General features: G+C 36.5%; 1 protein-coding gene across 1 annotated transcript in view; it reads left to right on the plus strand.

Annotated features, from left to right (window-relative positions):
- Nucleotides 1-17909, plus strand: part of PKHD1L1 (PKHD1 like 1) — a 163462-nt gene that overhangs the window by 51571 nt on the left and 93982 nt on the right. Inside the window, exons 24-28 of the mRNA XM_066379362.1 lie at nt 9818-9965; nt 10446-10600; nt 12413-12535; nt 13619-13724; nt 16872-16982. Of these exons, the coding sequence (XP_066235459.1) occupies nt 9818-9965; nt 10446-10600; nt 12413-12535; nt 13619-13724; nt 16872-16982 (643 nt within the window). The remainder of the gene's footprint in view (nt 1-9817; nt 9966-10445; nt 10601-12412; nt 12536-13618; nt 13725-16871; nt 16983-17909) is intronic.

Consider the following 17909-nt stretch of genomic DNA (forward strand, 5'->3'; position numbering starts at 1 on the left):
TAGTTTGTACGTTTTGATTGCTTAGTAATACTTAATAATATGGATGCTCCACCATTTGCTTAACCACTTACTTATTGAAGAACATTTCAATTGTAGTCAGTTTCTGATTTTATAAATAAAGTTCCTTAAAACATTCATCTGTAGGCTTTTGTGTGACATCAATTTTCATTTTCACAGGTTAATTACCCAACAGTCCATTAGCATATATATAGATTTGTAGGGAACTACTCTATTCTTTTCCAAAGTGGCTATACCATTTTACAGTACCACCAGCAAGGCATGGGTAATTCTGTTTCTGTACAAACTTGCCAGCATTGTCATTAACACTATATATATTTTTTAATTTTAGCCATTATGATAGAGAATGTACTAATAGTTAATTTTGGTATTAATTTGTATTCCCTAAAGGCTAAAAGATATTGAACATCCACATATCCTCTTCTGTAAAATGTTTTTATTCTTTTGCCCACTTTTCTAATTGAATAATTTTCTTATTGTTGAGTTTTTAAAACGCTTTATATATTCTAGATACAAGTCCTTCATGTATATGTGTAGTTCTATACAACTTTATCACATGTGTAGGTTCATCTGACCAGATATGTGCTTTGTAAATATTTTCTCCCAGTATGTACCTTGCCTTCTCATTTTAAAAGGTCTTTAACAGAGCAAAAGTTTTTAATTTTGATGAGATCCAAATTATCTATTTTTTCTTTTTATGGTGCTTTTAGTTTCAAGGCTAAGAACTCTCCACTTAGATGTAATGTCTGAATATTTTCCTATTTTTTATTATTTTTTTCATTTCTTTTTAAATTTTATTTAGAAAATTAAATTTAACAGGATGACATTGATCAATAAGAGTACATAAGTTTTAGGTAAACATTTCTATAGTATTTGAACTGTTGATTATGTTGTATAAATCAAAATCAAACCATTTTTTGTCATCTTGTATTTGTTCCTACTCACACACTCCCCCTCCCTCTCCCCCACTACCCTCCCCATATTCCCCTCTCCCTGGTAACCACTACACTTTTATCTTTGTCCACAAATCTCAGATTTATATCCCACCTATGTGTGAAATTATACAGTTCTAAGCTTTTTCTGATATACTTATAATATTTCACTCTGTATAATGTTGTCAAGGCCCATCCATGTTGTCATAAATGTCACTATGTAATCATTTCTTATAACTGAGTAGTATTCCATTGTATATATGTGCTACATCTTCTTTATCCAGTTCTCTATTGAGGGACACTTTGGTTGTTTCCATGTCTTGGCCATTGTGAATAATGCTGCAATGAACATGGGAGTGCATGTGTCTTTACGTATCAATGTTTTCGAGTTTTGGGGGTAGATACCCAGTAGAGGGATTGCTGGGTCCTATAGTAATTCTATTCTTAATTTTTTGAGGACCCACCATACTTTCTTCCATAATGGTTGTACTAATTTGCATTCCCACCAGCAGTGAATGAGAGTTTCTTTTTCTCCAGAGCCTCTCTAACTTTGTTTATTAACTGTCTTGTTGATAATAGCCAACCTAACAGGTATGAGGTGGTATTTCAATGTAGTTTTTTTCTTGTTTTTTTTTTTGTTTGTTTGTTTTTTTGTATTTTTCTGAAGCTGGAAACGGGGAGAGACAGTCAGACAGACTCCCGCATGCGCCCGACCAGGATCCACCCGGCACGCCCACCAGGGGCCATGCTCTGCCCACCAGGGGGCGATGCTCTGCCCCTCGGGGGTGTCGCTCTGCCGCGACCAGAGCCACTCCAGCGCCTGGGGCAGAGGCCAAGGAGCCATCCCCAGCGCCCGGTCCATCCTTGCTCCAATGGAGCCTCGGCCGCAGGAGGGGAAGAGAGAGACAGAGAGGAAAGAGGGGAGTGGGGGTGGAGAAGCAAATGGGCGCTTCTCCTATGTGCCCTGGCCAGGAATCGAACCCTGGTCCCTTGCACGCCAGGCCGACGCTCTACCGCTGAGCCAACCAGCCAGGGCTCAATGTAGTTTTGATTTGCATTTCTTGAATAGCTAGTGAAAATGAGCATCTTTTCATATATCTGTTGGACATTTGTATGTCCTCTTGGGAGAATTGTCTGTTCAGGTCTTTGCCCTATTTTTTAATGGGATTGTTAGCTTATTTTTTGCAGAGCTTTGTGAGTTCTTCATATATTTTGGATATTAACCCCCTATTGGAGCTCTTGTTTGCAAATATGATCTCCCATTTAGTTGGCTGCCTTTTTTTTATTTTTATGTTGTCAGTTTCTTTTGATGTGCAGAAACTTTTTATTTTTTTATTTTATTTTTTTAATGCTTTTTTATTTTTATTTATTTATTTATTCGTTTTTAGAGAGGAGAGAGAGAGAGGGGTAGAGAGAGAGACAGAGAGGGAGAGAGAGGAGAGAGAGACAGAGAGAGAGAGAAGGGGGAAAGAGCTGGAAGCATCAACTCCCATATGTGCCTTGACCAGGCAAGCCCAGGGTTTTGAACCGGTGACCTCAGCATTTCCAGGTCGATGCTTTATCCACTGCGCCACCACAGGTCAGGCTGCAGAAGCTTTTTAGTTTGATATAGTCCCATTCATTTATTTTTGCCTTTACTTCCCTTGCCTTTGGGGTCAAATTCATAAATTCTTCTCTATGACCTGTAATGAAATAAATTTCTCTCTTATTACTGCTTTCACTGATTCCTAGAAATTTTGATTAGTCATGTCATTTTCATTTGTCTGCATCTATGTTTAGATCTCTGCTTTTATTTCTTCTTTGACCCAGCCATCTCTTAGAAGTATGTTGTTTAATATCAAAGTCTTATGAGCAAAAAATACAGTTGGTATAATTCCAGTTTTCCTGAATTTGTTGATGTTAGTTTTGTGGCCCAACATATGGTCTGTCCTTGAGAATATTTCATGCACACTGGAGAAGAATGTATAATACGACGTTTTGGGATGAAATGTCCCAAAAATGTCTATTATGTCCATTTGGTTCAGAGTGTTAATTAAGGCCAATATTTCTTTATTGATTTTCCTTTTGGATGATCTAGCTAAGGCTGTCAATGGTGTATTGAAATCTCCAGGTATGACTGAGTTTTTGTCTGCTTCTATTTTTAGATCAGTTAGTAGCTGTCTTATATATTTTGGTGCTCTCTGGTTTGGTGCATATATATTAAGAAGTGTTATGGGCCCTAGCCGGTTGGCTCAGTGGTAGAGCGTCAGCCTGGTGTGCAGGAGTCCCAGGTTCGATTCCTGGCCAGGGCACACAGGAGAGACGCCTGTCTGCTTCTCCACCCCTCCCCCTCTCCTTCCTCTCTGTCTCTCTCTTTCCCTCCCGCAGCCAGGGCTCCACTGGAGCAAAGTTGGCCCCGGGCTCTGAGGATGGCTCTGTAGCCTCTGCCTCAGGCACTAGAGTGGCTGTGGTTGCAGCAGAGCAACGCCCCAGATGGGCAGAGCATCGCCCCCTGGTGGGCATGCCGGGATACAATGTCACCTTTATGATTATGAAATGTGCATCTTTGTCTCTGGTTACCTTTGTTGTCTTGAAGACAGCACTGTCAGATATTTTCTTTGGATATTATTTGCTTGGAGAATCATTTTCCAACCTTTCACTTGAATCACTTTTATCCTTGCAATTTAGATGTGTCTCTTAGAGGCAGTATATGGTTGGGTTTTGCTTTGTGATCTAATCAGCTACTCTGTAGCTCTTTATTGGTAAATTCAGTCAATTTACATTTAGGGTAATTATTGACACTTGAGAATTTCCTATAGCCATTTTATGTTTTGTTTTCTGTAGCTCTGTGTCTTGTTTAGGTCTTCTCCTTTGTGTTTCTGTCAGTTGTTTTTGTTTGGTGGTATTCCATTCTTCTTTCCCTTGTTTCTTCTTTTTTTAAACTGTATGTTTCAGTGGTGGCTTTTTCATGGGTGGTTATTATTACCATTAGGTTACTAAGAGAAAAATGTTCATATGTACAAGAGTTTTTTGTCTTATGAGTGCTTCTGCACTCCATCCTCCTTAGCTACTGCAAATCTTTATCCTTTCCCATTTTATATTATTGTTGTCACAGATTATCCTTGTTTGTGTGTGTGTGTGTGTGTGTGACCTTGTTGAAGCTTTTACTTGTAGTTTTGATTTGTTTTGTTCTTTGTACTGGTTGAATAACCCCCTTGGCTATTTCCTATAATGGGAGTTTTTCTGGTGATAAATTTCCTCAGCTTCTGTATGTTTGCAAAATGTTTTATTTTTCTTCATATTTGAAGAATAACTTTGATGGGATATAGTATTCTTGGCTGGTAATTCCTCTCTTGCAATACTTTGAATGTTTAGGTCAACTCTCTTCTGGCTTGTAAAGTTTCTGCTGAGTAGTCTGATGATAACCTAATGGACTTTCCTTTATATGTTATGTTCTTCTTTTCCCTTGTTGCCTTGAGGATTCTTTTTTTGTCATTGAATTTTGACAATTTTATTATGATGTGCCTGGAGTAGGTCTGTTTGGGTTGTGGTAACTTGGTGTTCTGTTTGTTCTTGGATTCGAGGCTCTCTTTCCATAAGTTTGGGAAATTCTCATCAATTATTTGTTTGAATAGGCTCTTCATTCCCTTCTCTCTCTCTTCTTCTCTTGATATACCCATTATTCTTATATTGCCCTTTCCGATGAAGTCAGACAATTCTTGTAGAGCTCTCTCATTTGTTTTTTGTTTTTTAATTCATGACTCTCTGTACTGTTCTCTCTGTCACATCTCTAGTTGCCTGTCTTCAATATCGCTGATTCTTTCCTCTATCAGGCTTATTCTATTAGCTAAACTTGCTACCTCAGTTTTCAATTTATGTATTCAATTCTTCATTTCTGATTTTAAAGTTTCAATCTCCTTGATGAGATGTATATTTTGTTTTCTGAGCTTATTAAATTGACTATTGTGTCTTCTCGCACCTCATTGACTATTTTCAGAACTTTAGTTTTGAATTCTCTATCCTTTAACTCCAAGGTTTCCATGTGATTTTTTCTTCTGGAGAAATTTTATTTTCTTTCTAAACTACATCTCTGTCTTGTATAACCAACGTGTTTGATTATTTTATTCTTGATGGCATTTGAAAGAGGTGTTGTTAAGAACCCTAACCAAAAAACTGCTAAAAAAACCCAGAAACTTAAAATTTAAAAATACAATAAAAATATAAACATTAAAAAAATTATAGCAAGAAGAAATATAGAAAAAAGATAGGAAATAAAAGTCTCAAACAAAACAAAAAGTTAAGAATAAAATATATAAAAATTAAAGAAAATAAAATTTAAAAGAGAAAAGGAGATAAAAGGAATTAGAAGAAAAAAGGAAAAAATGAGAAAGGAAAAAGGGAAAAATAAATTTCGGTTTTAAGACTTTTCTTTCAGTAGGTATCACTGTATAACATGTTTTAGGTTTGTGGAGTTTCTGGGCTGCCCAGCTTAGATGTTACTGTCACAATGACATAGGTGGAGCTGCAGTCACATTGGTGGTGGCACGTTGTGAGGGCTTTATGGCTTAGGCTTTACAGCTTTGGATTTACGGCTCTAGCAACAGCAATCTCAAACTTCCAGGTGCTCCTCCCTATGTCTCAATGGACCTGGGGACAGGAGGTGGTGCACCTCTGTTCTTCAGGGGGGAGAGTGGCTCTGGAGAGCTAGATGTGGGGTTTGTCTCTGCCACTCTCCATACTGTGAGATAAGGGAGGTGGGATCTGGGAAATTGGGGGGCTGCACTTTAGCTTTCTCTGTCTCTGCCGAGTGTGGGCTGCAGGCAGACAGTGGGAACACTGGCTGTGACACCAAGCTCTGGCTGCAACACTGAGCTCTGGCCTCTTTGGTTTATCTTCCCATTACCCCTCTATGTCATTGCTCCTTCCAACAGAAAGAGACCCAGTCACTAAGGGTTTCCCTTTCCATACCCCTCAGAAAAAATTTAGAGAACCCAAGCTTCCCTCCTCCCTGTAGTCCAGCAAAGAAAAAAAAAAAAAACCCCAGACATTCCAGATTTGTCTCCTCTCCTCTCCAAAGCCCACCATGAATGAGTTTTATCTTCCACCCCCTTTATCACCCCGTCCCACCTTTAGTCCATTCAGTGCATGCATTTTTCAGGTGGACTTGCAAGTCCAGCTGGGATTCCCTCACTGTGTTATGGTTCTTCAATTTGTTCAAATTTCAAAGGGAGAGATCAAGAGTATCTTCATGCTGCCATTACTCTGATGTCATCCAAAAACATTTCTATTTTTTTCCCAAAATTTTGTAGCTGTACATTTTGCATTTAAGATCATGATCCATTTTGAGTTTACTTTATAATAAGGTATAAGATTTTAGGTGGAAGTTCATCTGTTTGCCTATGACTCCAGTTGCTCCAGCACCAATTATTTGAAGCTATCCTTCTTCTATTAAATAACTTTTGCATTTTTGTCAAAAATCAGTTGGGTATTTTTGTGTGGGTATATTTCTGATTTCTCTATTTTATTCTGTTGCTCCATGTGTCAATCCTTCCACTAATACTGGCATCAATCTCTTGAAAAATGTAGCAATATATGTCTTAACATTGTGCAGAATGACTCCTCTCACTTTATTCTTCTAGTAAAAAATGGTTTTAAGATATTCTATGTTCAGAAAGTCCAGAAATATAACCACATATATATGGTCAAATAATTTTTGATAAAGGGGCCAAGAACACACAATGGAGAAAAGAAAGCCTCTTCAACAAATGGTGCTGGGAAAACTGGAAAGCCACATGCAAAAGAATGAAACTCGACTACAGTCTGTCCCCTTGTACTAAAATTAATGCAAAATGGGTCAAAGACCTAAATAAAAGACCTGAAACAATAAAGTACATAGAAGAAGACATAGGTACTAAACTCATGGACCTGGGTTTTAAAGAGCATTTTATGAATTTGACTCCAAAGGCAAGAGATGTGAGGCAAAAATTAATGAATGGGACTACATCAGACTAAGAAGTTTTTGCTCAGCAAGAGAAACTGACAACAAAATAAACAGACATCCAACTAAATGGGAAATGATATTTTCAAACAACAGCTCAGATAAGGGCCTAATATCCAAAATTTGCAAAAAACTTATAAAACTCAACAACAAACAAACTAACAATCCAATAAAAAATGAGAAGAGGACATGAACAGACTCTTCTCCCAGAAAGAAATACAAATGGCCAACAAATATATAAAAAGATACTCATCTTCATTAGTTATTAAAGAAATGCAAATCAAAACTACAATGAGATACCACCTCACACCTGTTAGATTAGCTATTATCAACAAGACAGGTAATAGCAAATGTTGGAGAGGCTGTGGAGAAAAAGGAATCCTCATTCACTGTTGGTGGGAATGTAAAGTAGTACAACCATTATGGAAGAAAGTATGGTGGTTCCTCAAAAAACTGCAAATAGAACTACCTTATGACCCAGCAATCCCTCTACTGGGTATATACCCCCAAAACTCAGAAACATTGATACGTAAAGACACATGTAGCCCCATGTTCATTGCAGCATTGTTCACAGTGGCCAAGACATGAAAAACAACCAAAAAGCCCTTCTATAGATGACTGGATAAAGAAGATGTGGCACAAATATACTATGAAATACTACTCAGCCATAAGAAATGATGACATGGGATCATTTACAACAAAATGGTTGGATCTTGATAACATTTTACAGAGTGAAATAAGTAAATCAGAAAAAAACAAGAACTGCATGATTCCATACATTGGTGGGACATAAAAACGAGACTAAGAGACATGGACAAGAGTGTGGTGGTTTCAGGGGGGGGGGGGAGGGAGGGAGAGGGGTTGGGGGGGAGGGGCACAAAGAAAACTAGATAGAAGGTGACAGAGGACAATTTGACTTTGGGTGACAGGTATGCAACATAAATTGAATGACAAGATAACCTGGACATGTTTTCTTTGAACATATGTACCCTGATTTATGGATGTCACCCCATTAAAATTAATAAAAATTAAAATATATATATTCTATGTTCGATGTCTTTTAATACAAATTTTGGAATAAACTTGTTTATATCTACAAAAATCTTACTTGTATTTTGATAAGACTTTCATTAACCTAGATTGTTTTAGAGAGAATTGATACCTTTATTATGTTGAGTCTGCCAATCCATGAACACAGTGTGTCTCTCCATTTATTTAGGTCTTTCGTGCTTTCTTTTATCAGCATATTTTGGTCTTCTTTGATTACTTTCATCATTATTTTACAATTTTCAGATCAGATCCAGGACATGTTTTCTTAGATTTACATGTATTTCATTTTCTACCAAGCAATTGTAAATGGTCTTGTGTTGTTAATTTTGTTTTCCACATGCTTGCTATTATTTGTGTAGAGAAATGTGATAGGAGTTTGTGTGTTGATCCTGTATCCTGCAACCTTGTTGAACAGAATGAATTTTACAAAGTAAATGCTGTCATGTAATCACTATTCAGAGCAAGATAAAGAAATTATTAGCTCGCAAGAGACTTCCTTGTGCCTTCTGCTTGTCAGAGATCACTTACTTGTCACCTCAATATAACCATTATTTTCACTTCTGTTTCCATTAATTAGTTTTGCTAATTTTTAATCATATGAATGAGTAATACAGTATGTACTTTTTTACATCTAGCTTCTTTTACACATTTGATATTGTAAGATTCATATGTTGCATGTAGTTGTAGTTTATATTTTATTATTGCTTTACAATATTCCATGGTGTAAATATACTAAATTTATTTATCCTATTGATGGACTTTTGCATTATTTCCAGTTTGAGCTATTGTGAATAGAGCTGCTATGAACATTCTTGCATGTGTCTTTTGACACTTATGTTTATTCATTCCTGTGGGCATTGGGGCTTATAGTTTTAAATTCTACAAGATTAATAGATAGCCTGACCAGGCAGTGGCGCAGTGGATAGAGTATCAGACTGGGATGCAGAGGACCCAGTTTCAAAACCCCGAGGTCACCAGCTTGACCACGGGCTCATCTGGTTTGAGCAAGGCTCACCAGCTTGAGTCCAGGGTCACTGGCTTGAGCAAGAGGTCACTCGGTCTGCTGTAGTCTTCCTGTCAAGGCATATATGAGAAAGCAATCAATGAACAACTAAGGTGCCACAATGAAGAATTGATGCTTCTCATCTCTCTCCCTTACTGTTCTTCTCTGTCCCTCTCTCTGTCTCTGTCACACACACACACACACACACACACACACACACACACAAAAGATTAATAGGTAACTGTGAGGGATCAGAAGCAAGAAAATATTATTTTACTGTTAGAGTTACAATCTATGAATTTTTATAGTATGTGTTCCTTTTGTCAATCAATTGGTACTTCACTGGCACTCAACTTTAGTCAGGTATTTCCTAAGTCTGGATTATCCATTGTACTGATCATTCACTTCCTCATATTGTTAATTTATTTTTCAAGTCCCCATATGTATTTCTCCAAACAGCCTTTTAGGTTTTTTATAGCCAAGATTGTATCTCACATTTCTTTGCCTCCCAGTAGTGCTTAGCACTGTATCTTGAATAGAATGCCTGCTCAGTAAATATTTGTTCCTTGAGTGATGGAGGTATACTCTGAATTAATGAGGAATTACTCTGGTTCCAGCTGGCCACTGCACAGATGACTGAGTTGACTTTTGCCTCATTATTGCACTTATATAGGAATGGCCTATGTTGATTTATGTGACTGTCCTTAATGTTCTAAAGAATCCTGAATACAGGAGGCTTATTAATATCATGTCACAGGATTGTACCCTCGTGAAATAGAAGTCATCTTAGCTATTGTCACGTTTAATCATTTTATCAATATTTATTTTGAAAATTAGATAATCACGAATGAGACAGAGACTGAGTCTGTTTACAGAGGAAATAATTGGCCAGGGGAGTCAAGGATTCGTATTCAAAGAATCCAAGCAGCATCTTCACCTCTGAGTGGCAGCTTTGACATTCAAGCTTATGGACATATTCTCAAAGGTATATATAAAAAAAAGTCCAGAACATTGATTGGACAGTGCTGATCTAGACAAACACAATAAACATCTTAGTGTACCTCTGTCTAAGATTATTTCTCTACATAATTTACATAATTGTCTAATGTAAAGGTAAATGATCCAGAACAAATTACATTTTCACATTTTATTCATTACTCCACCAGCCATCCCAGGTTATAGTTTCAAAAGTTTGTTTCTCCTTTATATGCATGACTTACAAGTTGCCTATAAAGTTTATTGATATTAAACAGTATTTGAGCCAAGCCTATACTCTGAGGTACATTACTCATATAATTTTTTTGTTGTTTCCAAGAAGTATATAAATGCTTGATATGAGTCAGATGCATATTCCTTCTTACCATATTGGAGGAGGCTGGTGTATGAGTGATAACGCATAGCGCACAGTTCGTGTGTTCTGAGGGTGAGACAGGCGTGTGACTTTGGGACTCCTCTGTGTGTGTAGGCCTCCCCGCGGCAGTGTCGGCGGCTGATCTCCGGTTTGCCCTCCAGAGTCTGGAAGAAGTGGGACAGGTCTCAGTCACACGAGAGGGAAGCTGTGCTGGATACTCCTGGAGGGTCAAGTGGAGAAGCAGATGTGGAAAGCAGAAACTTCTACAGGTTTCCTTAGCTGGCTTGGTTTCTGTTTTCTTCTATGTGAGGCATGCTTTTGTGCACCCTGCCTCAGTCTCAAAAGAATGAGAGACTGTGTATATGTTTTTTAAATGCCAACTATAGACTAAACATTAAAAAAAGGAAATTGAGGAGAAGATTGTTTGAAATTTAATTAATCAGATGTTCTCTGTTATGGAGAATAGCTTTTCGTACTTTATTCCATATGCCCTCTGGAAAAAGTTTAGGAATATATTAGAAAACCGTTGGCAGAGGGGCAGGAGGAGCCCAGGCAGGGTCAGTCTCAGAACTGAATCAGGATGTAGAATGTAATCAGCCTCGCTGTCTATAATTCTACCCCTGTACGTGACAGCTGTGTTCTGGGGCCTTCGATGCCTTCATAGTTTTAAAGGTGACCTCTTCAACTTCAAAGGAAGTCACACCTGAAGCACTCATCTAATTACCTTTGATTAATTAGAGTATAGAACGGGGGCAGGAGAGGGGAGTCAGGCTGTGTATGTGAAGGAGAAAAGTCTCATAGAGGCTCTGGGCTCAGATTATCAAACATTAAAATGATGATGCTCTGTGAGGTGAGAGTGTGAGGAAACAGTCCGCCTCATGCTCTGTTAGTGAGAAAATACATTACTAATGACCTTGTTGGAGGATAATTTAGTATTATCTGAATATAGATACCTTATGACTAAATAGCCTTTGCTATATAACTCTATTCTACTGAAATAATGATAGAAATATGAAATACCATAGACACAAAGCTAGTTGCTGCAGGATTATTTGTAAAAATGAAAAGTGAGAAACCTAAATCCCAATCAGTAGAAGAATGTTTGTTGAAATGACACATCCTGAGTACGACGCAGCTACATGTAGACCCACAATATAAGGTGGAAAAAACACAGAGCTTGACTTATGAAACTATTTTGGAAGAGAAAAAGAGAAGGATGAGGGGTAAAGGAAACAAACAAGACATAAGGGTATATGAATATAGACTCCAATGTGCCATACATAGGCCATGTGGACGTCAGAAAGATACGGGGGCATTGAAGAAAATATACACATGGCCTGGCAGTAGAATTAGAAAATTCTGCCGCTGAGACAACTCTAGTGGCTTATTTCCCTGTGGCATCTCTGCTGGTGTCTGTGCATCCACTGCCTTCTCTCATTCCTGACCAGTCTCCTCAGTTTACTCATCACTCTACTCACACAGGGCCCAGCTGGAGAGCCTGCCTCTCTGTTTGCCAGCCCCTGTGCACATCACAAGGCTGCCATATTGGTAGAGGGATTTTGTAATGACCACATTGTACATTTTGGTGTGGTTTTATTTGTACCACTGGCAGAAGATAAAATTTCATGAGTGGATAAAAAACCAGGATAGCTAGAGGTGAAAAATGCTAAAAGTAGTAAAGCTGACCATTAGGTGGAAACAGGACTATAATTTTTAATTATTCAAAAATCATTTGTCAAAGTGGTCATTTTCAGAGAAAGCACAGAGCATTTTGAGAAAATAAAATTTAGTAAACTTATTTTTCTTGGACACATTTTATTCTAAAATTCAAGCTAACTTTGGTCATTTAATTCAGATGTAATTGATGTACTACATGATGATGCAATAATCTTAGCCTTTTTTTTTCCTTGGGTAGATTATGCTTATTTTTGAAGAACTTTCTTTCCTAAGAAATGTGACTAAAATGGTTTTGAATGTGTTCTTCCACCCTTTATCTTTCAATCACTTTCAATCATGATTAAATTTAAAAAGAAAAATCAGTGTGGTCCCCTTTCTAATAAGATAATTTTGTCTAAAAATAGATAAATGATTCCAACATTATTGGAGAAAAGGCTAACATGACAGTTACGGAGACAGAGGAAGGGGGCTTATTCAGAAGACGCATACTTGGGGACCTACTTCGCACACCCAGCCAACAGCCACAGGTATTTTTGAAACTTTCCTCATGATGTTTAACATTAATAATTTTAAATAAATAACTAGTTTATAATACATTAAAGACCTGGTAAAACAAGAGAGATGATATATTTATTTACATGAGAATATAAGTGTTAACATGTGATCAACTCAGTAGTACTATTTTATCACCTTTGGGAAAATTATCTTCCTTATGATAAAAGAATGGATTTTTAAGCCTGCTACAGCTTGAAAATATATTTATCCATTTAATCTTTACAGACACTCTGTGAAGTAATTTTTTATTTTTTATTTTTATTTTTTTTACAGAGACAGAGAGAGTCAGAGAGAGGGGTAGACAGGGACAGACAGACAAGAACGGAGAGATGAGAAGCATCAATCATTAGTTTTTCATTGCACATTGCGACACCTTAGTTGTTCATTGATTGCTCTCTCATAATGTGCCTTGACCACGGGGCCTTCAGCAGACTGAGTAACCCCTTGCTGAAGCCAGCGACCTTGGGTCCAAGCTGGTAAGCTTTTGCTCAAACCAGATGAGCCCGTGCTCAAGCTTGACCTCAGGATCTCGAACCTGGGTCCTCGGCATCCCAGTCCGATGCTCTATCCACTGCGCCACCGCCTGGTCAGGCTGTGAAGTAATTTTTAATGTTACTACTTTAATGATAAGGAAGTTAGGGTATCAGGAGTTTAGGTGACTTTCCCAAGAGTAACTTTCATTTTCCTTTATAGTATTCAAAACCAAGACATAATATACATGTACTTCCTATAATTATTTTTTAGGGTCCAATGCAACTATCTTTCTCATCCCTACTAGGACATAAATTTGATACAGCAAGATGTCACATATTTTGTTCAATGTTGTATTCCTATAGTCTAACATTTATAGCTGTGCCTAATACAGAGTGTTCTCGTTTGCTGAATGAATGTATGGATAAAGTGTCAAAACAGAAAAAGTGCAAGTAGAATAGACTAATTTTTAAAACAAAGAAACAAACAAAATTCCTTTATTCATTCTAAATTCTATGCATATTCTTGTGAACCATGCTAGCTCTTTATCTCTATTCTCTATCTCTGTGTTGTTTTATTTGAAGGTTCAAGTCTATGTCAATGGAATTCCTGCTAAATGCTCAGGTGACTGTGGTTTCACATGGGATCCCATGACTACTCCTGTAGTCCGGGCCACAAACCCTTCCCAAGGTAACCTCTTGCTTTTTAACTTGGAGTATGGGGTGGGAGACAACCAGAAAAAGTGCAGATTCCAATAATGGTATGTTATTTTCTAGTGTCACCAACCAAGTCTAGCAAACAGTTCTACACTGTGGGAAAAAACTATCAGATTGGAAAGCTATGGAAAGATCATTAATGACTTATTTTTGAGGAACAAAAAACTTTAAAGTTGGATTTGCCAGTCTCATACTTCTTTAGTTTCATAACATTAGAATCAGTCTCTAAAATCTTCCTCTGATATTGAGGCATTTTTCTTAAACTCTACCACCTAGGGTATTGCTCAAAATCTTTCAGTCGATGAGATCACTTCTAGGAGAGTTAGTACTCAAATTCTAGAAATGAGACAGCTTCTGTTTAGTAAAAGAAAATAATTAGGTAGTAGATTTGAGAATAAAAATTAGAGAAATTATTGCCAAGAACTCAGTCCAGGGAGACACAATATACCATGTCTTCATGGAATATGTTTAATTTTAAAAACATGATTATGCTTTGTGTCTGAACTCTCAAGGATTGAAATAAACATCAGGGCTAAGGGTTTGAAGAAGTGGGGTTTTTTGTCAAAAAGAAAGCTCAAATACTATAATCACATATTAAGTCTCGGTGGTCAGTAGGAAAATTCACCCCGACAGATCAACCAGTTCTTCTTATACTCCCTATTAAAACAGAGAAAGCAGGGGAACAACATGAATTGTTAGAGAAAGGGCAATATAATTTTGCCAGAATTGCTAAGGTTTTAAGAGCAAATAAATTGTAGCTGATGATAACTGTATAAGATGTTTGCAAGTGTTTTAAGGTAGATGTGTGTAACATTTTATCCCTTGTCTTTTAGTATCAGGTCAATACTGCAAATTTCATCTGTGTCAGTAGCATTTGGAGACACACAATTCCCTCCATTATTGATCTGACCCTCCTCAGTCCTCCTTTGACAATCCTAAAATGATTGAAATGTAATTATTGATATATATCAGAAAATGCAGTTTGAAATGTAAAAAATAGCACATCTTTGTGATGAAAGAATGTATCCTTTAGACTTTTTTTTAGAGTAATGACACTAACTTTGGGTTCATTCATGTTGCATAGGGTCAAAACTTTCAAGAATAAGGATTTGATGAACTTTAATTTGGTTATAGTTCTTTGGTATCTTTATTTTTTTCATCCATCTTTGTATTTTGTCATGAATTTCCAATTTTATATAAACTTACAGAAAAATTATATTTCTTACTCAGAATAATTAATAACCTGAATTGCTTTTTGCCACATTTAGATAAATGTAAAAATAATAAAAAGGTAAATATAAATAATACTTTAAAAAACACCTATATTTTCTTCACTGAAATTTAACAGCTGTTGACATTTTGTCATAATTACTTTCATTCATCCGTTTAAGAAAGAAATTATTATCAGAACAGCTAAAGCCCTTGAGACCTAAAAACCGTCCCAGAGGAAATCACAGTAATTAATTTTGTGTGTGTGTTTTTATACCATATTTAAATACCTTTTGTATACAGTACACAGTAATTTTACAAGTTTTCATACTGGTAAATGAAATATTACGATGTAAATTTCATTTGCATCTTTTATTGTTCAGCATTTATTTTGACAAATATTTATATGAATTACATATTTAATTCATCACTTTAAAATATTTCAATTTATTTGTTTCTCTGTTGATAGACATTTATGTTGCTTGCAGTTCTTGTTCTACAGATAAGACTGTACTGAGCTTTCTTGTACAGATCTATTGCATGCATGCTAGAGCTTCTTTAGGGTCTGTGTCCAGATGTGGAACTTGCTGAGTAATAAATGAATATATGTGTATTTAGTTTATTAGATTACCATATTGCTCTCCAAAGTGGCTGTACTTCTAGCACAGGTATGAGAGCACCGTATTTCCCACCTGCTTGCCAATACTTGATATTATCAACTTCCTAATTTGCATCAATCTGATGGGCAAAAGAAGTTATTGTTTTAAAGTGTTCCGTGATCAGTAATGCACATGAACATCATCTTGGATGTTGCTTGGACATTGAGATTGTTTCTTCTGCAAATTGCTTGTTAACATCCTTTATCCATTTATCAGATTGCTTTTCTATTGACATGTAATTGTATGTTCACCAATCCTTTGCATGTCTCCTTCCAGTTTATCACTTATGTTTGTTTTATATCCTGTTCGTAGAAACACTTAAATCATTGATTTATTTTAATTTATGTGTCTTTTATTTTATAGTTAACAGTGGCTTTTGTATCATATTTAAGAACTCCATCTCTATGTTAAAATCATTTTATTTTCTAAACTTTTAGAATTTTCTTTTTACATTTTTATCTATGTAGATCCATGTGTGATTTTTATTGTATGTGATATCATATAAATAAGGAGACCATATAATTTATCCATCAGATTGGGACACTTTTAAGAATTGAAGGGGGTGGGGAGAAGAGGGATGGAGTGGGGGGGAGGGGAGGGACACAAAGAAAACCAGATAGAAGGTGACGGAAGGCAATTTGACTTTGGGTAATGGGTGTGCAACATAATCAAATGACAAAATAACCTGGAGATGTTTTCTCTGAACATATGTACCCTGATTTATCAATGTCAGCCCATTAAAATTAATTTTAAAAAAAGAGTTAAATGGATAACCATTAAGTATAAGATACTGGGACAGCAAGTGTCAACTAGGGATCTCCCAGGCCCTTGAGGATGTGATCACCCTAGATAGAGGAATCGTATTGCATTTCAAATGGGAAGTGTCCATAACACTTATTTAACAGTTTTTCCTTTTCTCATGAATTTGTGATAGCAGTTCTGAAATTGTCTAAGGTGCCTTATAGAGATGTTTATTTAATTTGTTGTAAGAGTAATTTTCCTTTCCTTACTTTATTTCATACTTCAGTCAGATAATTCTTTCCACTAATCTCTATCAGCATACAGATTCAAAATATGAAGCAATGTAAAAAAATTATTGCTAAATAAATGTCTTTTCCCCCCTGCTTGTTTATAGGCTTATTGTTTATATCTTTTAGAAGATAGGCTTATTTTTCTCTGAGAAATATCTGATTTCGTAAGAATAGATTTTATGTTTTGTCATCTTAACATTGTCATTTAAACATCATTTTCAGGGTCTTATGAAGAAGGAACAATTCTAACCATATCAGGCTCTGGATTTTCTCCCAGTTCAGCTGTTTCAGTCTCAGTTGGACCAATAGGTTGCTCCCTTCTTTCAGTGAATGGTAGGTTCTTTTAAAATTTATTATTATTGATTCTAATTGTCTTTCCCTAAAAGAAAGTGTAATCAATGATCACTATTATCCTATAGGTTAACCTATGAGATCATGAACTTGGCATACAGCTCTGAAAAAATGTTTTATTTATGTAATCTTTGATTCTGACCACAAACTAATCCTGTTACTGTTGTACAGTTTCTTTATCTCACGGCAGTTGGTTTTTCTTCTTTTCCCCTACATAAAGTGATGGCATGAAATCTTCCCTTTTTTGGTGAGCCTCTGGGACACAGAAATATGTGAATTCCATGGTCCCTCCACCTTTGCTTTGATAATGCCACATTGGTCATGCAGCAAGAGGACATGGCCACTTCCCTGACTTCTAGTTCAATAGAACCTCGGTCCATTAATATAGAATGTAAAGATTATTCACCTTTTCTGTCCTGAAAAAAATGAGGGCTATAATTATTTATCTTCCTAAAAATTATCTTCTATAATCCTAATTCATAATCTTTCATAAATCCCACTTAATTTTTATAAGTTAGAACTACATAAGCAAATCTATCTTTAATATCATTTAAGTTGTTTTTAGTTTAGATCCTCTATGTATGCTTCACATCTACCAGTCAGTTTTGCACCTGTATCACAAGTACATACATACTGTTCTAAATGAAGCAAAGAAAGTGTTTTTATTATTTTATTTTATTTTAATTTTATTTTATTCTATTCTATTCAGTGAGAGGAGGAGAGTCAGAGAAAGACTCCTGCATGTGCTCCAACCAGAATCCACCCAGCAAGCCCACTAGGGAGCCATGCTTTGTCCATCTGGGGCATTGCTCTGTTGCTCAGCAACTGAACTCTTAGTACTGGAGGGGAAGGCCATGGAGCCATCCTCAGTGCCCAGGGCCAACTTGCTCCAAAGGAGCTATGGCTGCA

Source organism: Saccopteryx leptura, chromosome 3 (genome assembly GCF_036850995.1).
Source record: "Saccopteryx leptura isolate mSacLep1 chromosome 3, mSacLep1_pri_phased_curated, whole genome shotgun sequence".
Taxonomy (NCBI): Eukaryota; Metazoa; Chordata; class Mammalia; order Chiroptera; family Emballonuridae; genus Saccopteryx; species Saccopteryx leptura.